We start from the raw sequence: 25,810 nt of genomic DNA, 5'->3' as shown, positions 1-25,810 counted from the left end.
TTAGGAGAAGCAGGCAAATGGAGCTGTTGAGGACAGAAGAGATGCCAGTTAGAGCTGTGGTGAATCTATGTAACATTATGCAGTTTTATGCCAGGACGTGTACATTATAGAACATACAAATATCCATTCGAGAATTATTCCGAATGAAACAAAGGTTTGTTCATCAATCATACTACAATATAAATCGACAACTTAGCCCGTGGCATTTCTGTAGCATCAATGAAAATATCATAATGTTTAAGCCTTACAGGGGCTGATCCCTGCTTTAAATCTATAAAAACCAATACATCTTTGTAAATACCAGCTGATATATTTCCTTGCGTCAACTTCAGCAAGTAACCAGTGTCATGGCCAGACGTATTACGTTGAATGCAGTTAGCTAGACACGGTAACTAGCCTGCCATGTTTGTCTACACCTCTGCAGGCTAACTGAACCAACGCTAGCTATGTCAATAAACCGGGAAACGCCTATTTCTCTACAGATTCGTTGCCACATCAAAAAAAAAACACATTTCTCCGACATTGTAAACAAAACCTGAATAAACATACTCTCATATCACTGTATAACGAAGAGCGGACAGGTTAACAACAGCTACATTTGTATAATCGTGGCGAAAACGTTAGGGTGCTACCAGCTAGCATCAAGGCTAGCTAAACAAACATTGCACCAAAAGCCAAGAAGTCGTTTTAAATGCAGAGTCACAACGTCAGCAAATACGTCATTAAATACCTGCAGCAGTGCTGATTCAACGCGAGCCTCCAACGGTATGTTTTCATTCATTATTCTAAAAACGTTATTTTTGTGTAAAGGGCAACCCCCTCTTTTCAATTGTCTTTTTTTCTTCCATTCCCATTTCCACATTGCTCTCGTTGCTAGGAAACAGGAAATGTGCAGCAGTGAAATGCTTCCCTCTCGAAAGTAATGTTAGATACACTAAAAGTTGAGGTAATAAAACTGCGGCGAGGTCAGATTTAAATAAATCACAAAGCAAACATTAAACTCAAATACAACCCAATAACTTAAATAGTATTTGACTATTCTGCTGCTGGTTATTGTAAAGCACCCAGAGCACGTTAGCTAGCTAGCCTAGCCTCTGACACCTGACGATATGTTAGCTGTAGCTTTAGCTAGCTGTGACTTCCGAGCATTGTAAATTAAATTAGCTGAGCTTGGCCCCCATGTTTCCATTATGGCAGACCACCTGCTAGCTTTATAAGAACTACCGTGTTTTATTAGGAGGGTTTAATACATTTATTATTTGTCTTATCTTGATATTTTTTTAACATTACACGCATTAAAATGTTGCACACTTGGCTTGCCGAGAGCTTTCGTCATCATGGTCCTAGAGCCGTCCCACACCCAGTAGCCAGTCAACAGCAATCACCTTGTCTCACTGTAAATGCAGCCGTGTACCGAGACGCTTTTCCAGGCATTATCGACCAACCATTAATGTCCTGATTCGGGTAAGAAATATATTTGTTTCATTAACGCACACAAGGCAGCTAATGTTAACCAAATCCATCCCGCATAATCACGGTCATTATGATGACGACACTGTCGAGTGAATTGCTGCAGCCGGTCCTAAAGCCAGCCATTTTGAGTTAGTTAAAGTGTTTAGCAAGAGAGCTAGCAAAAAAATAAATAATACGTACATATCGTATGCTGTTGTTGACACCACCGCACGGACTCGTGATCTTTGATCCTCGGGCGTTGCCAGTCAGTCATGCACCGTGATCCCTGTCATTGCATTGTCAACTTCCTTTGGCATCAAAGCGGTTAGCTTATTGTCCCTGAGGTCCTAATGCCAGCCATTTTGTGATTTAATGCACACCAATATATTTTTATTATGATTATGATACAGATTTTTTTTTTCAAGTCCATCATCATCAGGCATTTTCACTTTCGATCTGCTCTCCTAATTATTATCCATCATAGCCAATGACTTAAGCCTGGTGTCTGTGGAACAATCTTTCAGTCTCATAGCCACAATGCTGCTAATAATCTGTTTATTTACATAATTATTACAACGGTCTTTGCAATTTCTTTGCAGGTATAAAGATGGCCTCTCCTCAGCCCTGCAACCCCCCTCTTGTGGAGCAGAACACCCCTCCTGCACAGGAGGAAGAGAGCCAACAAGAGGAAGAGGTGGGGAGGGACCAGCCTGCAAAAAAACGTGGCAGAGGCAGACCTCCAAAAGCCAAACCATCCTTCAAATGCTCTGCGTGCACAGAGGCTTTCAGGAGTCTGTCAGTTCTGCGGAGCCACAAGCTTTCGGCACATGTAAAGGACCGTCAGCAGCAGCAGCACTCGTGTTCTCAGTGTACTAAAACATTCTCGAGCAAGGCTCAACTCTCGAAGCATGAGCGCACTCACTCAGCTCAGCGCCCCTTTCAGTGTCCCGACTGTCACAAGGCTTACAAGACACCCACAGAGCTACGCAACCATAGCCGCTCTCACACTGGGGAGAAACCATTCGTATGCACAGAGTGTGGTAATGCCTTTATGCAGGCTATATGCCTGAGGATCCATATGACACAGCACAGTGGAGAGCGTCCGTTCTCTTGCCGTCAGTGCTCTAAGAGCTACCCCACCCTGTCTAAACTGAAGGTGCACATGCGCTCTCACACAGGAGAAAAGCCATACTTCTGTGCCGAGTGCGGTAAGAGTTTCGCAGATCCTTCTGTGTTTCGAAAACACAGAAGGAACCACCAAGGCCACCGGCCGTACGCTTGTGACGAGTGCGGGAAAACGTACACAGAGCTGAAGGACCTGAAAAACCATGAGCGCTCCCACACTGGGGAAAAACCATTCCTGTGCTCAGACTGTGGCAAAGCCTTCTCCCGCTCCTCCTCCCTTGCCTGCCATCAGCGTATTCACTCCCAGAACAAACCCTATCAGTGTGAGCAGTGTGGTAAAGGCTTCACCCAGCTCTCCTCCTACCAGTCTCATCTCCGCACTCACTCTGGTGAGAAGCCGTTCCTCTGCCCACAGTGTGGCAAGATGTTTTCTGACCCCTCCAGTTTCCGTCGCCACCAGCGAGCCCACTTGGGTTTCAAGCCATATCCCTGTGACAAGTGTTCCAAGCGGTTCCGGCAGCCGGCCGATCTGGCCGTGCACGAGCGCGTTCACTCTGGAGAGCGGCCTTACAAATGCCAGAGCTGTGACAAAGCCTTTGTTGCATCCTGGGATCTGCGCCGCCACATGCTAGTCCACACAGGTCTTCGGCCCTTCTCTTGCACCGAGTGCGACAAGTCCTTTGCTGAGCGCTCCAGCCTCAACAAGCACCGGCGTGTGCACTCTGGAGAAAGGCCTTTCAAATGTGAGGAGTGTTTGAAGTCATTCGTGGTGTCCTCAAGCCTGCGCAAACACGAGAGGACTCACCTAGCTGAGCAGCCTGAGCAGCAGCAGCAACAACAAGAGCCACAACAACAACAGGAGACGGAGGCCGGGTCAGCCTCAGCCTTTACTACCCACACAACTCTCCCTCAGTTCTCCTGTACTCACTGTGACGCTACATTTGGAAGCTGGGATGAAGTTCAGTCACATGAGAATCTTCACCCCATCGACTCCAGTCCTCCGACTGTAAACAAAATCGTGCCCATGGGCTCGCATGTCTGTGAAAGCTGCCAGGCAGAGTTTGCACAGTTGGCAGACTTGCAGGAGCATGAGAAGCAGCATCCCAAGCCGAGGCCTCATGTCTGCAGCAGCTGCGGCAAAGGCTTCCTCAACAAATCTGGACTGCGTAAACACCAGAAGATCCACTCCACCATTAAACCTCACGGCTGCACCTACTGTGGCAAATCTTTCCTGTTTGCCGCGTATCTTCGCAAGCACTTGCGAACTCATCCCCCGGCCACCCAAATCAGTGACATAAACATTATTCACACTGATCCGCTTCCCTCTCCTCCACCCCCCAGTGAGGTTTCCCCCTCCACTGTTGAACCTAGCGTGATATCGCTGACTGTTCCAGTGGCTGTACCTGTGACTGTTTTTCAGACTCTGCCAGACTACTTGGTCAAAGAAGAGGGACTTTAAGCTTTTTTTTTTTATTTTTTTTTTACTGTTTTGGAATTTTTATTCCACAAATATTTAGCCAGGAGCCTGAAATCATTTTAGATGATTGGTCTTATGAAGTGTTTTTTTCAGGAAAATTTATTCAAGTAAACTTCAAAAAAAGATCATAAAAAAGTCTCCTTTATGTAAATTGTCGGCGCTTTGTCACTGGTTTGCATTGCCATGAAATTTCAAAGATGTTACGTATGATGTTCATGTTTTAAAATATATGCTATAAGAAGCTTACTAAGAAATATACTCTATCTGTAATCTCTTTATGAAAATATGGTGTTGCAAAAACATATATGCTGATCACTTAAGATGTTATTTCAGGTAAATGTGTTTTATAATGCTCTTAAACTCTTAATTTACATTTTGTTGGAACTAAATGTGACTGTTTTACTGTGCAAGTGTTAGCATTATTTAATATAAAACTTGTTGGGTAAAAAAAAAAAAAAACGAAGTCCGTTGCATTCCAAAATGTTTAATCAGTTGAGTTACATTTTTATACAAATAAAACTGTGTAATGTGTAAATAGTTCTGTTTTAGTGGTCATTTTTTTTGTTACACATTGTTGAGTACATCTGCTGCACGAGCATCTTAAATGTTGAAGTTCTCAAAGGTATGAGCTCTTACTGCTATACACCTTATTCCTGTTAATGACACATAATGAACCTTGAATTACATGAAGTACAGCAATCCATGCAGACCAACAACTGTAGATATTCATTCGATTCTTTTTGACTGTAATGACATTTTGTTGATTTTATACTTTAAGAAAGACTCCTGACACACTCATGATATATAAGCTAGATTGAAAGGGAAATGATCTGTCCTAAATATGTAATTACAATTTCAGCAGTTGTGGGTTCCTTTTTTTCAACAGCTCCTCCATTAAGATTCCAAACATAAGCCATGAGTGATAATGGCAGCAATAATAACAGGCCTTTTACCTATTCTCCACACAGCGGTGGATGCCGCCGCCACCAACAAGTGTCGCTTCCTGTGCGTCCGCCTGCTGATCCTCTTCCTGGCCGAGATGCCCTTTACCAAACTGGAGGCGTGCTTCACCTTCAACCACAGAAAAAGGGACAGCATCTGCTAAAGAGCCTGTTATAGCAAACACTTCCACACACCCGTGATGGCGGACTGGAACTTCATCTACGTGCCGGTTTAATGGAGCTGCTCGCCTCCCACCTGCGCTCCCTGGCCCAGAAGAGGAGCTCTCTCAGGGGAAGACTGATGTGGAGTCGGAGGCTCAGGTTGTGGCCACAGACCCGGCAGCGAGACGGTCACAGATCTCCACAGACACAGAGGCACAGAAGGCTTCTACCTGCTCAGCATCAGTCTGATGGAGCTTGCATTTGTTTCTCTTGGAACCTGCCGGCACTTAATAATGAATGAATGCATCTTCTGAACAACATCCACTGCATATATTTTGTTTTTTTTTGTATGAATTAAACAATTCAATAAAAAAATGAAACAATCACGCTTAGCAGCTGTTGTGAGGTTGTATTTCCTGTTGCATTGTCCAGTTTGGTGCAAATAAGTTGCATATATTAAAACACAATTACATGATCACATTCTGAACTGTATTAACTGTTTAGTTGGAAGTTTACACATGTTGTGAGATGTGTTTTGCTGACACAAACGGATCTAGGTGTTAGCTGCATGATGGTGTTGTCTGTTTTGGTCAGTGTAAACTCAAATACACATCCATGTTCGCTATACTCCCTCAGCAGATTTGAATGTAACACTGAAAAAAAATCACGTTTTACTTCTTTATGATACAGATAACCAGTTTTTGTTGTTGATATATTTGAAATATTTGAGAGATATACTGTATATTCAGCCAGATGATGAAAATCAAACAGTGTCTGTCCTTGTCATTCATGACTTGAGCTGCTTCCAACGAGATGAAAGGTGAAGGCTGACAGTTGGTTAGAGTTTATGTTTATTCTTCAGGGAGATGGTCATCCTGTTGCTGTGCTTCATAGTGTAGAACAGCACTGCACCAGCATCTGTTAGAGACTGGTGGGAGGAGAAAAGTTAAGAAAAATGGGCAAAGTATTTAACCACTAAACAGTTTAATTTGTAAGGAAAGAACATTATTTACCTCCGAGTCTGAAACGACTGATTTACTCTGTAAAAAAACAAAACAAAAGACTTTAGTGTGGTGTTTTCAACCAACGTAAGACACTGAAGATGATAACAAATACTGTAAAAACTCACCCTTATGATGGTATGTTTGTGGCTGTATATTGGCTCCATGGTTTTAATCCATTCTTGGTATGTTTGCTGGTCCTCTGCACTGTGATTATGCTCTCTGCAAACAGAGGGAGACTCACTTTGTACAATACAGTATCTAGCCTAAAAATTACATCTGAAAAAACTCATGCATTCAGACACACACTGTGGCTTCGCTCACAATATCAAGTTTATCAAAAAAACAAAAACAAAAAAATTAAAGCCTAAAAAAACAAGCTTAAACTCAAAATGATTTGTTGGAATGAATTCATCAAAAAACGAGGGTCATCGCTTATGAACCCTTGAATTAAAAAACAATATTCACCAGTTAGAGCTCAAACAATAATCAACAGTTGACCAGATTAATCAGACATATTTAACATTTGCTCTTCAATTGACAAAAGTTTGGACTTTTGAGTTTCCGGCATTCCTCCTGTTACTCACATTGCTCTCTCGATCAGCTTCTTCTGCAGCTCTCCTTCCCTCCTGGCGTCGAGTAAGCGGCCTCTGACAGCCAGAGCGGCGCTGGCCTGTGACGAGTTGAGCTGAACGATGGCCAGGGAGAGAGAGGACAGGGCCGCCGAGCTGAGCAGGAGGGTCACACTTCTATCACAAGAGTGCTTCTGAACATTTACAGCTTCAGCCATGCCATTATTATTACTGCGCAAACACACACAGGGGCCACTAAGTGGCTGTTTACATGATGAATCGCATGACCTCCATTCAGTATAGACTGAGATGAGAGGTTCGTTTACTGTGTGACTAAATGCTAGAACGGATGAGAAATGCGATTTACATGCAATCCTTTCTGCATGATGTGAAGGGTCTTGTATCTCAGCAACAGCCAGCCTCCTTGGATTTTTCACAAACGCTTTACTTAAAGCTTCACTGAGATTGGTGTATATAATACATCTCATCAATTGTTGTCCCCAGGGAGAAAACCCCTCGTTGATTAAAGACGTCAGACGATAATGACTTGTTTAAGCTTACAAGGAGGCCAAAAGCATGCAACAGCTCAGTGGTGTGTGTGTGTATGTGTGTGTGTGAGGTAATCTAAAAACCCAAAAGTGAGAGAAGCAGTGTAATTATGGAAACATTATGATCACCTGTCATCAGTAACGTCTCGGCCTGTGGTGATCACTCTGAGCATCGTCTGTCCCTTCCTCTGCCTGTACCTGATCTGCAGCTGGATCAACACACGGCTACCAGCGGCTGGCGCCGACACTGAAGGGAAGCACAGAAAAAACAAAAATATTAACCGAGAGTGTTTCTGAGGAAGTACATGTCGCTTTTCAGTGATGGAATTTGACTAAGTGAATTTACTCAAGTACTTTACTACAGATTTACTCTGCAGTGAGATAATTTCATGCATATCAAACTAACCAGTCTATCATGGTGACAGACTGGAACTTTCTTTTTTCTCACCGTCTGTGTTCTGTTCACTGGCTCCAAACTGGAAGGTGATCTCTGTATGTGGGTCCACGTTCCCCACCTCTCTGGTCCCTTTGTGTCCTGCCTCCTTCTCTCCTCTCATACGCCTGGACCAAAGGGGAACATTCGTGAATGCTTGTTAACAATGTCATTTAAAGTGCATTACTGTGGCAACTCGACCACTGAGAAACATTAGCAGTAAGGTATATTCAGAGCGGATCTTACAGGGATCGGGGCAGCAGTAACGTGACAGTGCACTGTGTCGCTATCATTCTGTTCTCAATGATCTCTTCAAACTCTGCGTGCAACCTTTTGGGACTTGATATCACCACCTAGGGGACCAAACACACCGATGACAAGATCTAATGAGTGATAGACATCAAATAAAAAATACTGGTACTTCATATAATAATCGGACAGATGGCGACACACATCACAACACATCTTACTTTCCCTCCAGTGCGATCAGCGAGTCTTCCCAGCTCGTCCAGCCTGGAGTCTGTTCCCTCTATGGACAGCACAGACACTGTCACACTAATGAAAGAAGGACATTTCAGTATGAACTTAATTAGAGTGAAGCACTTGAGTATAATAGAATATGTACTGTAATATGTATTATAACACTTGTTCCATTTCTGACACTGATGAGGAGATGTTTACCGACCCCTGACTGGCAGCATAATCCCCCAGGTCCTTGTAGAATATGGTGGATGAGAGGAGAGTGCGAGCATCCTCTACCTCCAGATTCCCCAAGTCTGTGTTGGCCTTTCCATCTGTACAGATAATCACCTTCGCGATCAGCAGGGATAGCAGGTCAGGATTGTTTTTAGAGAATAGACAAATGAAAAATTACCTATGTTTGCTTAAGAAGTAAGAAATACTGATTTAGGTCAACAAATAAAACAAATAAAGTGAAACACTTTATGGTGTAAATGAGTTTAGCTGAATCTGTGCAGCTAATGTGTGCAGTGCTGTGAAATGATCATGTACTACAGGTCACATGTATCATGTAGTACATGGGCGAAGACATACAAATACATTTGTTTAGTCTTGTGAATAAGACAGAACCTACTGTGGACCCTGGCTGTCTGGAGGCTATCGCAATCGTCAGGAGCGCAGCAGGACCAAGAGCCGTCGTCCCACCGTGACATAATCTTTCAACAAGAGGTAAAGCAAAAAACACATGTTATTTAAGTTTTATAAAACACAACAATTTGGAGGTAATTCAATACGATTCATGAATGTATCTCCTTTCAATGGAATCATATCATATTGATGACATATATTGCGATATGATACTTCATCTAAATTGTTAGAAAACCCCCCACAGAATCTCTATTAATAAGAATAAGTAATAGAAGATTATGGCCATATTGCCCAGCCCTATTACTATGTAATAAAATACTAAAACAATTGATTGTACACCAATTACAGTTTTTTTCTTACCCCATGACTTGTTTCCGTAAGTAATCCTTGTTCTGTGAGAGTGGAGGTGGAGTTGGGAAACCGGCTGCGGTCTTTTTTAGAAAGTTGCAGTCAGTTAACTCGGCACCGCTCAGGGAATGTGACGTGAAATTCTCATTTCCATGCATTGTCACCTGGTAACACAAGCATTATAGGGGATGAAGAAAAGCAGCAGTAGTAACTTGCTTTCTATATGAGATCATTATAAGATGAAAAGCAAATGTACACACAAGCTCAAGCCTCTCGTGATCATTTATGTACCTGACTGTTGAAGGTGATGAGTCCCACTCGAATGTCAGGTTGCTGCTCACTCAGTCTCTGAACACAGTGCAGCACGGCTTCCAGAACAAACTGGTTTGAAGACAATAATTTCCCATCACCAACTGCATCTTGATATCATTTTTGCACAAACAGCATTTTGTAAATGTAGATTTTCAAGCAAACTTGCAGTTTGTTCGGAATCACAGTTCATTTTGAGTCTTACAAGGTTAAAAGATATTTGAAACTAAGACAAAAAAACTCACCTGGAGACGGGTTTTGAGGACAACAAGTTCTCCCTCCGACACCTTGAAGCAACAGAGACTGATCATTTGAAACACCACAGGATGCATTTGTGACACGCATGGCCTCATGATACCGGCGGTAAACAGATCAGTGTCAGGCCATGTGGCTTTACCTCTGAGGTGATGCTCATAGAGCCCGAGACGTCGATGCAGAAGAGCAGCAGAGCGTCAGCCGCACAACAGGGTTTTTCATCAGGACATAGCAACAAGAGGACATCCTGGTGACACTGTGGCACACTGGGAGTGCTGGTCGGCTCCCAGGGCTGACAGAAGTAACATTCATTAACCTGTAGTTCAGCACAAGGAGAGAACATCACTGTTTACTGAAAATCATGACCAACATTAACTGAGTCCACTCTGCCTGCAGTCTGTATCAATCAAACCAGCCGCAGTTATCCATCGTTTCATTATGTTGAGATCAATAAGGCTTGTGCTTGTTATGCTTTGTGTTTCCGAGTAGTGATTACAAGGGGATTTTTCAGTTATTATCACATTTGAAATCAATGACTCTTAATTGTGTTGCTATTTATCCGTTTCAGAATATAGACTGAATGAAATACAGCATGTAATTACCACATTGTCATAGCAGGGAGCAGGGTCCAGCACAGAGCGACATTTGGAGCAGGAGGTGAGTTCTCCTTGTGTGGTCTGCGCTGGAAATATGCAAACATCTGTCGTCATCATATGCCAAGAAGGACTAAAAATCTAACTAAATGGGATATAATGGAGGTTTTACAGTGATGATAAAAGTGTTCTGACCTCTTTCCTCTGAGAGTAATTTTCCTACACTGACAAGGAGCACATTGGGATTCCCGGGCAGATCTGCTGATTCTGAGATGGGAACAACAGGATTAAAAATAAGCACTGGTGGTGTAAAACATTCATGATGAGAGTTATTCTTTTGACAGCATGACAGGGACGGTTGCAAATATCTTTACTAGTGTCCGTGAGTGATTTCTGAGGCAACAGCACCAGGTACTCTGGGATCAACTTCATGAACGAAGGTCTCGGTGGAACTGCCGTATGAGAGGACAGAACAGAATAAAACTGGGATGATCCGTCTATTCCTCAATACTGTCAAATAAAATAAATAATGCAAATGTCAACAAAAGGTGTCCGTTTACCTGACACCGGAGCCGGCACTTTGCTCGTGCCGGCTGGCAGCTTCAACCCTATGCCTTCTGGTGTGGCGTACCAGTCGTTTGGGTCCGAAGAACGTAGATCTAAATCTGGCTCATCCGGGAGGTCGTCGGTAGATGATGACAGATGACTGTTGGCGTTGGAGGAGACGAGTGGCTGGCTGTTTGCTGAAGATCTCATGTGTGGTGGCAGAAGAGCTTTGTGAAGCAGATTAGGAGACGTGTGTTAAAGGAACGATTCACCCAAATAATATAAACTGTCACTCATTTGCTGCAGATCAGTGGAATAGATAAGAGCAGTGGACCACTAAACACAGTGCTTTAGCACCTGCAGCTCAATCTCCGACTATTAATCAAGTCTTTATAGTCTTAAAGGGATTAGTTCACCCAAACCCTCTTCTCTCGCTAGTGATGTGTAAATCCAATACAGTGGATTGTTTGAAACAAAGAGAATGAAACGTTCCAGATTAACTAAACCCTTTTTAATTTAAATTGTTCCGATCTTACACTTGTTTGTGTGGCTTAGAGGATAACTCTAAATGACTAATTAAGGATATCACCTGCATCTGAGATAATACCATAACACAGAAACTAATCTTGCCATACATTTACATTAGTATTGCTACATTCACAGTACCGGTCTTTTGAGGAGTTATACTCCTGGAAGAAGCTGCACCCGCTTTATTGTGAAATTCAGCATTTGCATAGAAGGGAGCGGGCTTCACAGCCTTCTTCACTTCCTTGCTCTTTTCCAACTGTTCAATGACCGTTGGGCGAGATTGGGGTGACTTTGGTGGTTTGGCTTCTGCAGAGTTTCCTGGAGGAGGAGGGGGAGTACTGCTTGGACGGATCCAGTTAACAGGAGGAAGAAGAGCTAAAATAAAAAGCATAGATATAGAAAAATAAATATACAGTGGCTGTTAATTTGAGAGGAGCTTCTTGCCAGAGAAATGGATGTACAGACAAAACAACTGGTGCAGCAATGACCTTTGTGCTGTGAAGAAAATGTGACTCAGGTGGCAGATGGCTTTTACGGAGAAAAGCAGAGCATCTGAAAGGAATCCGTCCTCTAATAGACAGGAGAGGTTGTGTGTGTGTCACATTACATAATGGTACTTAACCAACTCAGAAAGCGCTTATGAGAGGAGTCGGCATATACTCCTCATATATATACTCATATACAGAAATCAGCCGTTATTTTGGAATCAAGTATTGGAATTTACTCCGTTAATCTCTCTCTCAATTTATACTTCAGTTTATGACTTCCTATATTTCCCAGAACCTCTTTTGCCATCCTGCAGAGAACGGACCGGACAGCTGGTGACGTGACCGATTTAGACTTAGTGACTCTCTTTAGTGGATTTCTTCAAACTGGTGAGTCAAGCTTTTCAAATCTGAGACTGACTGTCAGGACAGCTGCCTCTGTAGTTTTCCTACTTCCCCAGACCCCTGCATTTCCATGAAGCTTTGCAGTCCTTGCCATTCTCCACCTGTCCACCAGAATGCCCTCAAAATTGACTCCCTGCTCACGTGTCTCTTTCTCCAATCTCCCTGTCATATACCAGCCCCTTTTCGAACGTCAAATTGTCCATGTTGCTTCCAGCCTCTTCTACCTGAACATGAATCTCTGCCTGCATCTTTATTCCTGCCCCATTCCTGTTAACCTGTGGATTCTCGGTTACTTCTGTTTGGACTTGCCACCTTTTGTCTGTTACTTAATGAATGCGTTATCTTCCGGTAAGATCACCGAACTGATCCTGTCTGCCTGGTTGTCATTTGGGGACGGCGTTATCAGCTGCAACCGCCGAATGAGAGCAGTGCATACACGTGAGCTAACCAGCGGGGCACGCTCACGTGCACTAACATGCGCGTGACCGGCCAAGCTAAGTCAATAAAGCAAGGAGAAGTTTGGATAACAACACACATAAGAAAAGCGACTTCGTTCTCTGCTCAGGTACATTACCCCACCGTATCTTTACACATACAACAGTCGTTTGCTGCTGTATTATTGTTCAGAATGTTAGATGCTGTTCCTTTAAACAAGTAGTAAGTGTTGTACATTTAGATTTTCTTTTTCTTTGATGTCTGGAAGTATTTGAAAGAGATCACACCTGAGCGCTTAATGACATTATGTCGTTGGACGTCCTTCTGAGTCAGCGATGGTGGCACATAAACAAATCCACAAGCAAACTCCATTGTGAGCCTACCTGCCTATGAGAGAGGACATTATTTAATACATCACACACAACTCATTAAAGAGGACACGTTAACGTCTGTAAAACACTAAACACGTGTACTTAGTCCACTCCAAAGTAATTACAATACAATTTGCTCTGTGGCATTCTGTTTTTATGATGCCGTCAGGCCTTTAATTAAGCGCTTGAATGAAAAACTTAATCCACACAATGCAGGCAACATTTATCGATTGTTTCTGCAATATAAAAGCAACACATCCTCTGAAAACAAGCAGAAGACATACTTACACATGCGGAGTCCTTTGAAAGCAGTCAGTACAGTGCACTGTATACCATAAACATGAAACCTTCCCAGGCCAGGACTGTGTGACGTCTTGTCAGTCACTCTTTGTCTTTAATTGCATCTCAGACATCTTGTCCAACACGTTTCTTTACTCAAGAAACTGTTGTGATCCTGCAGAGTGATGTGTGCACAGAGCTGTGAGGTTGGGTGGTTAGTCAGAGATTTATTGCACATTGCCTAACTCTAGTTTAACATTTCAAGAATGTAATTATAAAGGGTGGAATAATATAAACTGAATTGCGAAACAGGACAATAAAATGTTGATGGTCAAGATGATTTTTATGTTTTTCAAAGTAAAAGAACATGCAGACTACACTGTAAAAATATGTAATGTACATACGGTATAGACCTTGCTCGTGAAATTAATGACAATGACATGCTATTATGTCATGGTATTATCATTTAAGTTAATAGCATCTGTAATGTAATACAATGTTACATTATTTATTCTAGGAATGCTAATCCCAATCTACAAGACTTCTGTGTACCAAAGAACTCGATCAAAACAGAAACGAACAACTAAAAAGCATATTTTGAACTCATTTCTTTTGTCTTTGTTTAGTGTCTTTCAGTATTTTACTCAGCCTCCATTTGATTCATGTAATTAAATGCGTCTATATGTACAATACATTCCCTAATCACAAAATATATAATAAAAAAAAAACACAATATACAATTGAAACATTTTAAATGTATTTGAAAATGATGGCACATGTATGTTTTAGCTTTTTATCTGTTCTTTTCCCCTTTGTGTCGTTGACATGATAGCGCCTCTGTGAGGCTACTAAGGTACAGCGCAGCTTTGAGCCAAATGCTAACAAACTGGTACGGCTGATTTAGCCGGTACAGTGTTTAGCATGTCCATCATCTTAGTTTAGCGTTTTAGCATGCTAACATGTGCTAACTAACTTTAACCTGCTGGTGGGCTCGATGAAAAGTCAGGATCACTCGGATCAATAGAGTCATCAGAGTTCATCCTCGGTGCACCATGAATGGCTGTTCAAAATCCATTCGATAGTTGTTATGTCAGATATTTCAGATTTCAGTCTGAACCAAAGTGGTGGACCAACCAACTGCCGCACACACACACACACACACACACACGGCAACAAAAAACACTGTCAAACAGATGGATTAGAGGCAAAACAACTACACTTTTATTTTGAAAATCAATTCCCTTAGTCAAAGTAACTTTGTGCCTCTACATAATACTTATTGAGTAAACATTAACCTTGTGTGCGCCCATCATTGTAACCTGTTCCTGGGTCACCGCCATGCATCGTTATCAGCTGTTTTCATTGTAATGACCTAATGACTCAAACATGATGGCAGTAAATAAATATCCTCTTTTGTTTCATCTGAACGCACACACGTGCATGCAAACACACGTACACACTCACACATATACACGTACGGCTCCTGCACAAACAGTACATTTAGTCTTGGATAATTCATATTGCAGAAGCACTCAAACCAAAGTAGGTTAGAATATTAAGGCCTTAACAAATTTTACATTTCAAAGTGGCTGGGAACAGATTATATCAGAGTTACAAACTATATTATATGACAAATTGTTATTTTTGGAAGATTTGCAACAAACTGTAAGAAATAAGTTTAGGACAGAGTCTATTAGACAGTATGACGTCACTCTGCAACTTCAACGTAATTTGCTGGGTAGAAGCCCTCTTTCCCTCCGCTCAGGACTCCTCGACACCAACCCTGGTCATCCTCCTCCTCAACCTTCAGGAACACTTCACCTGGGATCACAGAAGACAGAAGTCTGTTAATCAATGTTTGTGTTTCAATAAATAGTATGCGTGTCATGATACGCAAAGTTGTAATTTTGTGTTTACTTTGACTTTAAAGTACTACCAACCAACATTATGGGAGTTTTCTGACTGGTCTTATTATTTGACACTTTGACTGTACCATTCAACTCTAGCAGCACAATGCATGTTTAAGCCATTGCAAAGATGCCAGAAGATGTTGTTCCTATTAAGGCCACTTGTTGTCTGCTCTAAATTTCAGGAACGAATTATATCACGGTCAAATGTGAATGAAGAATTACAGATACAAAGTTTTAGCGGCGGAGCACAAAAGACAGCTCTCTTAAAAAAATGTCCATTTCGACATTTTCACGTAAATCTCAGCCACAAAGAGAACATTCTATAAAACAAACTAGCCAACCATATGAACATAATAATGTCAACAAGCATCTTATATCGACTAAAAAGGGCCTTATTATTATTAACTAACATTTAGTACATGTACCAAAATATAAAATGTTACCCAATATTCTTCCAAAATACAAAGCATGTGCAATTTTCAAATAGTTTTTTGATAAGTTAGGAATCAAACATATTTTTAGTTAGGAAATATTATTTTAGAGAGTGTGTGTTTTAATTTGATTTGATTGACTGTTCTGTTTGCGTAGCTCACCTCAGCTTGTCTTAGTTGTCCAGAAGCGGGTTGTCTGGTTACAAAACTTACTGAAGCCTTGCAAATGGTACTTTCATGTTTTTTTGTGAAGAGAAACCTAGACTTTGGCGCCTTCCGTTTTGCTCTATTATAAGGCTTCGCAAAATGTAGCCAGAGACGGGAGACTTTAGCCAAATCGCATGTCATTTCAGCGAGGATGTTCCTTTTGGCTTCTCTACAAATGCGAATGGGTGTGTGTGTGCACGCCCCTTTGGGGAAAGCATGATTTAACGGCAGAATCGCAACCCAGATATCATGTAATGTAACATCAGTAAACTGCACATGTATGTTTGCTAGCCTGCCGTCATTTTAGCAGGATGGGATGCATTTGTTGTGGTCACACTCAAATTTATACTGATGCGATGTTTGTAATTTATTATAAAAAAAACCTATTATAGCTTTAAAACACTGAGAATAACACTACTGTCTAATACATTTGAGTGCAGTCACATCACACTTTAGTTGTCACCTGCTTTAAAGGACAGCTCATCGCCCTCCTCTCCCATGTAGTCATACATAGCTCGCACCTTCACACCCCCGATCATCACACTAACGGGAGAAGACATGGATGAATCAGAAATACACAAATATGAATTGGAATAAAATATATGTTGTTCTTTTTTTTATCACATATTGAAAGAACTAGACGGGATTACTTACGGTCGATTCTCTTTTATTTTCATCTTGTCTCTTTTCTTTCTATCTAGCTTTTTTATTGGTGGGACCCATTCCTGATGAAAAAGATACAAGTTTAGGTATGAAATTCATCAACACTTTGGTAGAGTAAAACAGCTATGATAAATGCTAATATTCACACACAAATAGGAAAATATCTTGTTTATATGGCAATGCATTTCTTTAACTGAGGTAAGCACAAGAAAAACAACACAAGAAGGTTTACACAAAGCAACAATATACATTTTAGAAGATATGTCCACGTTCAGTTCATGTCGTCTCTGATGTAAGACTTCTAAAAAAGTCTTTGTTTCTGCTAAATACTGCATTTACGTATTCCATTGTTGGAGTGCAACATTGTAACATACATCAATCTTTGGCCAGTCGGTGGGCATGCCAGGACCGTGGTTGTTCTTCCACCATTTAAGATCATCTTGCTCATTGATGGACATCAGAGTCTGGTGGAGCTCACTGTACACCGCCTTCACACTGACACAAGGACACGATAAACACACAGAGACACTTGCTCAGCACAATCCCCTAACAAGCAATTTGTTCACACCCAGTCACCTGATGGCTGCTCACCTCTCATTGTTGGTGATATCAAGATGTCTGTGGATGGAGAGGAAGGCCTGCTTCAGAAAGCTGATCCGCTTCCTCTCCTCCTCCTGGGACTCTTCAAAAATGGCTTCCATCTCCTCCATGTAGCGAGGGGTGTAGGACGTCGCTTCCTCCAGCTGTTTCTCATAGCGGTCTCTAATCTGTAGGCAGGGCACAAAACAACTTTATGATGAAAAGTAAAACCTACTGCGTTTGAATGAAGGATCATCTAAAATATATGAATCATCTGGTGCTCTTTACTGTTGCCATGTTGGGCTCCATAAACACAGAGAAGTGTAACAATAACACATCTCCATACAAGGGAAATGCTTGGAGCAGGAACTGAAGGCTGGGGCTTGTGTTTAGAGTTGATAGTGCAGTACCAGATGCAGCAGGCCAGCAAATCCTTCTTGGAATGCAACATGTTTGACTTTGTGGCATGTCGTGAATCAGTGATTGGGAATTTTAATGTGCTGTGAATGAAGCCCTTATTCAACATGCATGACCTGGAGTGCAGTGGTGCAGTGTTTTAACATCCCTCCTGACCTTTTCTTTGTCCTCTGTGACCATCTCTCTGGCCTCTGTGATTTTCTGCTTTTTCTCCGGACTCATCTCAGAGTTTTCGTTCGCTTGTTTTTCTTTGTCGAGGGCCGTTTGCTCCCTCTTACAGGACTTGTGATACACAACGCGGGCCTTCTCCAGCTGTTGAATACACATTCACACACACATTTACTTTAAGGAAATTAGATTTCTTATCGAACACGAAATATGAAGCTCTGGGTAGAGGATGGTAGCCAGCTATGCTACACTGGAAACAACTTGCGTGGCTCTGACTAAAAGTTTAAAATATATATTTTTAAAAACGTCTAAAACTCACTAATTAACATATGATATCTTATTTGTTAGATTAGTATGAACACATTTAGTGATACATACAGCCGTTAACAAGGCTATTGAGCCTTTCTTAGTTCGGTGTAAAAGAGAAACCTGAATTAAAAAGGTGTACAGTTGTATTTTTCAGTTTAGGTGTAAGAATATTTCCTTCATTGATGTTTTTAGGGTTTAATTAGTTTATTTATTAGACTTATTGAAATCCCCGTTCGCACACAAAGCATTCTTGTACATAGGCACAGACGCTTTCTCCGTCAATATAGCATGCACTGCCTAATGTATTGCTTCAGTGGAATACATACCATCCACACTGATTGGACAGCCACATAAAAGATGGTCAATTTTCCCTTAATTGTACTTTCATTTTCGTTCAAGTTACAAGCAGTGCTTTTCATAATAATTATGGAAAAAATGTATGCATAACTTTTAGCAATAGTTTACATTCAATGAAGTTGGTAAGCTTAGCTTACAAGGGGTTATGTGGTGGACGCCAAATCCCCTTAAAACCACAATGTGTCAATTTTACTCTTTTTGTGTAGATTTATTAAAAACAGATACAACTTGTTAATCAACATATATTTTATGCTAAGTGTAGCTAACTGTCTCCTGGCTGTATCTTTATATTTAATGTAAAGACTTTCCAAAATTATTTTCTATTATCTATACAATATTCAGGGCATTAATAGAGCAGCAAACAACTATTTGCTATGTAAAGACACAGTGGAGTAATGTCTACCGGAGTAGCAGTTCCTCTTCCTCTCTGTGTGTGAGAGTAACATTTGCTAATAAACACCATGAAATGCAAAAAAAGAGGAGTTAATATTTTGAGTAAAGCTGCCATTGCTACTTCTGACCTCCATCACAAGCATGTCACACACACACGCGCACCTTCGTCATCTTTTTGGACCAGGGTTTCTGCGCACGAGAAAAACTTGTGTTGTTGTTGTGGCTCTCCCTGAACCCACAAAAGAGTTTCTTTGGAAAGGTCTCCTTCTGCCAGGTTTTCACGCGGCCGCCTTCCTCCATCATGAGGGACTGGGATATGGTGGAGTGGAGGGCGGACAAACGCTCGGTGGAGGTGAAGAAACATTGCCATGCCCTCATGAGGGAGCCATAAAGTGGTCCTGGGAAAGGAGAAAAAAAGACTGAGGAATGAAATAACAGAGCACAGAGTTCATGGAACCAACAGAGAAATAATAGCCTCCCATTTGTAAAGTTTCAAACAAGCACAGATGCAGCCATTTAAAATACATCACGATGTTATTTTAAGCCGATGTCGACTGAGATGATCAAAAAGACCTGGGAATGCATGTATGATTGTCAGGCTACCCATCATGCAGCTCCTAATACTTACGAGAATCAACTATGGACTTCCACTTGCTGCTCCATTGGCTGAGCTGCTGGGCGTACTGTTTCTCTACCTTTGCTCTCTCTGTGAAACAGGCCACAATGTCGTTGCAGGCCTGGAAGGACTGTTCAGTTCGGTGCACTGTAGGCACATAATTCCCTGGCTGAGAGGAGGAATGGTGATATGTAAGAATAACAAGCCTGCAGAACTCAAAGTATGTACTGTACATTCACAAACACACATGAGCACCGATTTGGTTTAGCTGTTCCTTGCATCGTAGTGTTGTTAGATTCAATCATAAATATCATCCTCACCATCCAGAAGCTCTGTTTCTTGACATCCTCCGGCGGCTCTTTGGGAAGGCTCGCCATTGTAGGGAACGTGTCTGTCTCAGAAAGTAAGAGACAGCCGTTTGTGTTACACGAGAGCCTTGCTCGACTGGTTAAGATGCATAATGAGCAAGGAAATAGAGCGTGTATTGGCAGACAGGTGACATTAATAATCACGCAACAGGTTGGACGTCTACACTATGTGCAGATACAGCAGGCCGACTTCCTCATAAACAGACAAGTCTGATAGGAAATAATTGGCGGTTGAAACCTTACAGTGTGTGTGTGTGTGTGTGTGTGTGTGTGTGTGTGTGTGTGTGTGTGTGTGTGTGTGTGTGTGTGTGTGTGTGTGTGTGTGTGTGTGTGTGGCAGAGCTTATTGCCATAACAACTTTGATGATTCTGACGAGGTGTTATTTACACTGTACAGTGCTTGGATACATCCAAGAAGCCCCCTGGTTCGGTAAGGGGAGTGTCATGCAGTAGCAGACTGGAATTCACAGGGGTGGGATCTGCCAGTAGGAATAGAACAGCTGCTCCAGCATTCTTCCTGTTGCCTTCCCAAAATAAACAGCACGGAAAGGTCATCTTTCCCTTTGCTCTGACTAACACGAGGCCTAACAGAACCAACTGTCGCCCACTCTTACTCTTCCTGCCATTCGATTCGGCGATCATGACCGCAAGAGCAAGATTTCTCCTTTGGCATACAAATGGGAATGCAGGATTTAAAAAGGAATTCAACTGTCCTGACATTTTTGCACAGCTTGTAAAGCAAAGCCCAAGTGTAGCACATACACTGGAGGGAGATTGAACAAAAGAAGAGAGCTGCATGCACGAACACGCAAAGGACGCGGTCACATTCGGGCCTATTTCTGTCTGAGTAACAAGTTGACACATTGCTGGCTGAGTAATATGAAAGTGACTAACCACACCTCATCACAAGACTGAGCATGACGGAGAGTTAGGCTCACTTGCTGGTGTAAATGCGTATATTATCATGTTATTCCTTCTTTTTTTCAGTTGCTATGAGCTCCTGCAAGTCAAAACATGGAAAGGAGTCCCCGAAGGCTCAGCTTAAATTTCCCTTTTTCCCCACTTCGTCTGGTTCTGTTATCCACGCAAAAGGAAAGGAACATCTTACACATCCATTTTATCTCACAGAAGCATTCATATCAAATTATTTTGATGCTAAAAAAAAACTCCATCCACAAGCATTAAAAAAAAGCAGCAAGAAGTGGCAACAGAGCAGTCATGCCTGGCAGCACTTACATTTCTCTGTGAATCACCAGTGATTACTCAAGTGACCACTTGTTACTGTAGTTCAAGGGCCGAGGATTTTCTCTCCATTTCTCTGTCCGTCTCCCCCTCTCTCAGTGTGCCTCTCTTCCTCTAACACGTTTCTCTCTCACTGACCCAATTTTCCCTGGGCACTTAAAGTTACACACACACACGTTGTTGATCTAAAAGTGGGCGTGAGAGAATTCATGCAAAAAAAATGAACCAAATCAGAGCCTTTGCATGGTAATCACTCCGCTGCTAATTGGCTTCAGGGCAAACAAAGAGGGAGGAAGAAACTTACCTTTGCTGCTCTCCTGTCAGCTGCGATATTCTAGTTCACAGTCATGAACTCTTCTTCCTCTTTCTCTTCTGTTCCCTACTTTAACCCCATCCTTTGCTTCTTTGACTCACTGGCTTCACTCCCTATCAGTTCTGTTTAGCTCTTGGACTATCACCCTCTCACTTACTCTCCACCGTAGAAAAACAGCTGGAAGAATCCCCCTCCTCTCTCTCCATGCCTGTCCCTCCCCGTCTCTCTCAATATGGTGCTAATGAGATGCTGAATCTTCTTTTTGACCGTTCGCTGGTCACAGAAACGTGTCAATGTGCCACAGAGTCATGTGAGCTTATTGGTGAGTGTGTGTGACAGCAGGGGGGTGGGGGTGTCCCATGAACTGCCACATATAGGCCTATATGCCCCTTTGTGACCTGCCATTCTCTCCGTGGTCAGGCCTAGAAAAGAGAGCATGTCAAAGACAGTACAGTGTGCAGCATGTTCACCACACACTTGTGCTGAGATTTTACTCTTCTGGATATCAACCAGAAGTTAAAGGAGAACACAAGAGTTACAGTTCACATACTGCTGTCTAGAGCTGGTTTATGTTCCTCTGTCTTTTTGCAATAAATGCTGTATGTAATCAGGTTTCAAACAACACTTGTTCTTAACAGCTTATCCAGAGCCAGAAAAATTCAAAGGACATTCACCACCCACCTTACATGAGATATTGTTACTCACTAGTGGTTGCAGAGGGTTAATATCAGTTTGGGTAAGTGTTCCTTTAGGCTCTACGGAATAAGGAGCCCTGGAAAGAAACAATTAAATCCTAATTATTTATTAAGAATAAAATATTTAAAAAACAGTTTGGCAGTACAGAAACAACCAGAACAAGAGAGCGCACACACCTATGGGACCTTGGGAGGCCATGGAACTTCTACTTGAGATTATATTTCTATATCTATCTATCTCTATATATATATATATATTTATATTGATTCTCAACTAATAAATACAGTTTTTTTCCGAAGAGACAATCTGTCTTTTAAACATTATATCGAGTGTCGTACAAAAGAATCTCAGGGTGAAGTTACAAAACAAAATTGAAGTCAAGCGACACTTCTATCCTCAATTGATTATGGTAATAATGATATATATATATATATATATATATATCTGCATGCAAGTACATCCTCTGCAAATGTTATTTTGAATATCATGCTACGTTACAATTTGATTCTTGGTCTTTCCGAATTATTCAACCGCAGACTGGAACATTGGTACATTTCTCACAACAAGGCAATATGAGAAGCTGCAATCGCCGATCATTCAAGCAAAAATTATGGACTCATTCCTATAATTTGAAAGGTGAACATTTTTGGACCCTCATCTTGGTGTGAGCTAGAGAAATAGATTATTTTATAAGCATGGAATATTTTAAAAACAGGATTAAGGATTATTTGAGCATTTAATGGACTTGTCCTGACACTGAATGACAATTCTTTGGTTAAAGCAATTTGTTGATTTGTTTTAAGTCTGTCATCTCTTTCTTTCTTCTCTCTTTTTATGTTGTTTTAAACTTTTTGTTAAAGTCTGTTATTTGTGTTTTGACGTGGTGCTTCTGTGAAACAGTTCTGCTGCCATCTCGCTCATGCAGGACCCCCTTGAAATGAGACGAAACATCTCAATGGGATTCTCCTGGCTTAATAAAGGTTAATAGAAATGTGTGTAGACTACTTTTGCAGCAGAAAGTTCATCACGGACCATCGATCAGAAAACTTCGCCGGTACAACCCAGCACTACCGCTGCCCACAAGCCGGGCGCTTGTTGCTACAGCTTACTGAAGGTCCGTCTCCAGAGCTGCCGGTCGCTCTCCTCCCAGAGAAGTAGTCCCCTAGTGTAGTCACGCTCCACAGACGACACTGTGAACAGCATCCATTGAAAATACAGATGGGTGACAAATTAGAGGAAAAACCAGATTAAATGAGTTAAAAAACAAAGCAGTTGCTTGATGATGACATACTGTGGCCTGCGCAGTCAGCAGATCTCAACCAAACGTGTATGGGAGATTTTAGACAGCTCTCTCCTCCACCATAACCCAAACACTAAATGAAGAAACATGTTTTGGAAGAATGGTGTACATTTCTTTTGTGTTTTTCTCTGTGGAAGTATTTTGTCATACTGTGAGAAGAAAGATGGCAGCTTGTGGCCTCATCCCCACAGAGATAAACAAGCGCTGACATCTATAATTTTGGTAACTATGAGCAGACTCCTCAGTTAGAGAGCTACACAACAGGGGCAACCTGGACAACTGGCAAAAACTGGCCACCATGCTTCGCAAACAATCTCACACAATCTCCTTCCAAGTTGTTTTTCATTCTTAACAGGCGTCTTTCAGTGTGCTGCATAAATGCAGCCACTGCTTGCTTTGAATTAAGCCATCTCATCTTCTCCCTCCCCGCAAGCTCTACTCTTTTGTCCCATTAGCTCACCGAGCCTGATGGGAATAGAATCCTGGACCTGAAAACAATGTTGTGTTCAACCACCGCAGGGCTGAGACGAGCTGCTGCCAAATTACTCAATTCAAACACGGCACTTTAAATTGGATCATTATGTGAAACTGTCAGAAGAGGGAATCCAAGGAGAAATGAGAATCACGCCAGGGCCATATTATATTTTAGCATTTATTTCAACACCTTAGTTGTACCTCTATCATATAGTTTATCAGTATATACTTTATTTTATTTAAAGCAAAACTCTATTGATATATATATATATATATATAACTTTTATCTCTGCATATTTATGCTCATACTGTATGCAGTCATATTCAATATGCATTTTACTAGACCTAAAAAAACTTTTAAATCATAGTATGCAATGCTTTCTACACTATTGCTCAGTCCTTCACATTCCCAGAATAGTTAATCATGAGATAGCAGTGAGGCAACTCAGCATGAGAATACAGAGCCATCATTTTAAACTCACATAGAGAGAATACACATTTACTAACGTGCGTCAGCTTCACCACAGGGCAGAGCAGTATAGAAAGCATTTACAGAAAATCAAAAATGAAACAAACAAAGCTTCAAAGAATTTCTCCACACTATTTGGAAGACGGAGATTCTTAAAAATGTTTAAATACTTAAATATTATATCTATTATACTATATTTGTATGTTATTGTCATCATCATTACATATAGATCTATAAATGAGGTGTGTTTGCCTTACAGTTGAATTCACTGCAGGGAAATGGCTAAACTGGCATGTTAAAAAACATTCTGGGAGTTCATCTTCACATCAAAGCAACATATGTAGTATTTGCTTTAAGTTTGAAAAGTGTTTCTTTTTGAGGGTTAATGTGTGGAACGGGGAAACACTGGGTATTGTCAACTATTGAGAAAAAAACAATATTTTCTGACCATTATAAATATGTTTTGGAAAAGGCATTAGAAAGAGAAAAGTGTAGGTCAGGGGAAGCGTTTGGCTGTCGCACTAAATCAGACAGACTCACAGAGGCTGAAGGTTGAGGTTCAGGTAGTCAGAGAAGCAGTAAAAAGCCCTTATTGATCACTGCACCTGCTGTGTGAGAGAGAGCCGTCAACATTATGGCATCAAAGAGGACGGTTCCATCCCTTGACCTGTGCTATGGCAATTAACACCAGTAAAGACAAAAAAAAGAAAGACGATTTGCAGTTAAAAATGTTATACAAACCCTTTTCAATTCCTCTTTTATACATTTCATCTCTTTTCTATAGAATAATCAGGAAAATAATAAATAAATTTCACAACAATATAATCTCAATACTTGTACGTCCTCATTATGCACAACTTCAATTGAACAGTTATAAATACCCTGACCAGTTTGAAATGAATGATTGCGATAAGCACTTTGTACAAAACATATGGTTCTACTATAGTAGTGAATCCCGTTTAACATGTAAGATATATTGAAGTGCTCGCAAAGTACATACAAAGCTTATTGGGGCATCCTTTGGGGTAATATGGCAAAGATATAAAGAGAATACTAATATTGTCTTCCATTTTATCGATCATCATTTACAAACAAATCTCTCATCAACTGATGTTAGGATGGCACTGTTTTACCCAGAGTTTCTGGCTCAGCCACAGTCAGTAACACTTTATTGGGGTCTACCCTTTAAGCAGCAACTTTTCCATTTTTCTTTGAACTCAGACTGAGGTTTTCTCAATACTGCTAAACAGCAGATGGTGTGAGAATCCAACTGTCAGTGTGTGCGTGAGAATAAGTGTGTGTATGTGTTTTACAGCACAAAACGGCGTGTTAATTAAATGCCTGTCCATCAAAAGTTTTAAAGTACGTTTTCAGTTGAAGAGCGTCATTTTCATATGATATTCATAACGTCCTCATACCCTTTCTTGACAAAAAGTCATCCCACAAATTTCAATAGTATTCTCTAAATGTGGAGCCAATTTGAAAGAAAACTCCCCCCCAAACACATACAGCCCTTCTTAGTCTAAG

General features: G+C 41.3%; 4 protein-coding genes across 5 annotated transcripts; 2 read left to right on the top strand and 2 right to left on the bottom strand.

Annotated features, from left to right (window-relative positions):
• Positions 1-1,360: 1,360 nt before the first annotated feature.
• On the top strand, positions 1,361-4,695 carry znf668 (zinc finger protein 668). The gene is made up of 2 exons (XM_079293590.1): positions 1,361-1,464; positions 2,052-4,695. The coding sequence occupies exon 2, from the start codon at positions 2,060-2,062 to the stop codon at positions 4,034-4,036; it is 1,977 nt and encodes a 658-aa protein (XP_079149716.1). The 5' UTR covers positions 1,361-1,464; positions 2,052-2,059; the 3' UTR covers positions 4,037-4,695.
• A 233-nt stretch (positions 4,696-4,928) lies between these two features.
• On the top strand, positions 4,929-5,580 carry gjz1 (gap junction protein zeta 1). The gene is given in 3 exon segments (XM_079294016.1): positions 4,929-5,148; positions 5,232-5,279; positions 5,282-5,580. Coding segments are annotated over 3 exon segments (342 nt in total). The 5' UTR covers positions 4,929-4,979; the 3' UTR covers positions 5,407-5,580.
• On the bottom strand, positions 5,579-13,094 carry LOC306795173 (circularly permutated Ras protein 1-like; the record flags this gene model as incomplete). Its single annotated transcript, XM_079293587.1, has 20 exons — positions 5,579-6,085; positions 6,171-6,197; positions 6,287-6,380; positions 6,746-6,886; positions 7,408-7,525; positions 7,727-7,839; positions 7,958-8,064; positions 8,182-8,266; positions 8,397-8,521; positions 8,805-8,886; positions 9,179-9,330; positions 9,458-9,547; positions 9,721-9,762; positions 9,873-10,046; positions 10,333-10,412; positions 10,519-10,590; positions 10,698-10,775; positions 10,884-11,096; positions 11,536-11,772; positions 13,010-13,094. The coding sequence occupies 20 exons, from the start codon at positions 13,092-13,094 to the stop codon at positions 5,996-5,998; spliced, it is 2,205 nt and encodes a 734-aa protein (XP_079149713.1). The 3' UTR covers positions 5,579-5,995.
• An 869-nt stretch (positions 13,095-13,963) lies between these two features.
• LOC306795187 (protein kinase C and casein kinase substrate in neurons protein 3-like) lies at positions 13,964-21,552 on the bottom strand. 2 transcript variants are annotated; one of them, XM_079293605.1, is made up of 11 exons: positions 21,336-21,552; positions 21,026-21,216; positions 19,743-19,813; positions 19,435-19,591; positions 18,969-19,204; positions 17,736-17,891; positions 17,175-17,350; positions 16,958-17,078; positions 16,575-16,645; positions 16,384-16,463; positions 13,964-15,193 (listed from the first exon to the last, which is right to left on the bottom strand). In XM_079293605.1, the coding sequence occupies exons 3-11, from the start codon at positions 19,797-19,799 to the stop codon at positions 15,081-15,083; spliced, it is 1,167 nt and encodes a 388-aa protein (XP_079149731.1). In that variant the 5' UTR covers positions 19,800-19,813; positions 21,026-21,216; positions 21,336-21,552; the 3' UTR covers positions 13,964-15,080. The 2 variants fall into 2 exon arrangements, with proteins under 2 accessions (XP_079149731.1, XP_079149732.1); XM_079293606.1 differs by lacking the exon at positions 21,026-21,216.
• Between the last annotated feature and the right edge of the window lie 4,258 nt (positions 21,553-25,810).

This window comes from Melanostigma gelatinosum (genome assembly GCF_949748355.1).
Source record: "Melanostigma gelatinosum genome assembly, chromosome: 21".
In the NCBI taxonomy this organism is placed as follows: Eukaryota; Metazoa; Chordata; class Actinopteri; order Perciformes; family Zoarcidae; genus Melanostigma; species Melanostigma gelatinosum.
This window is presented reverse-complemented; position numbering and strand designations above follow the sequence as displayed.

Excerpts from the sequence above, each read along its gene's own strand:
- znf668 (XM_079293590.1), top strand. The coding sequence starts at position 2,060 with ATGGCCTCTCCTCAGCCCTGCAACCCCCCTCTTGTGGAGCAGAACACC.
- LOC306795187 (XM_079293605.1), bottom strand. The coding sequence starts at position 19,799 with ATGGCGAGCCTTCCCAAAGAGCCGCCGGAGGATGTCAAGAAACAGAGC. Across the intron at positions 16,646-16,957 it reads CCGACTGGCCAAAGATTGAT|GAATGGGTCCCACCAATAAA; the intron begins GTATGTTACAAT and ends CTTTTTCATCAG. Across the intron at positions 16,464-16,574 it reads AAAATAAAAGAGAATCGACC|TGTGATGATCGGGGGTGTGA; the intron begins GTAAGTAATCCC and ends TTCTCCCGTTAG.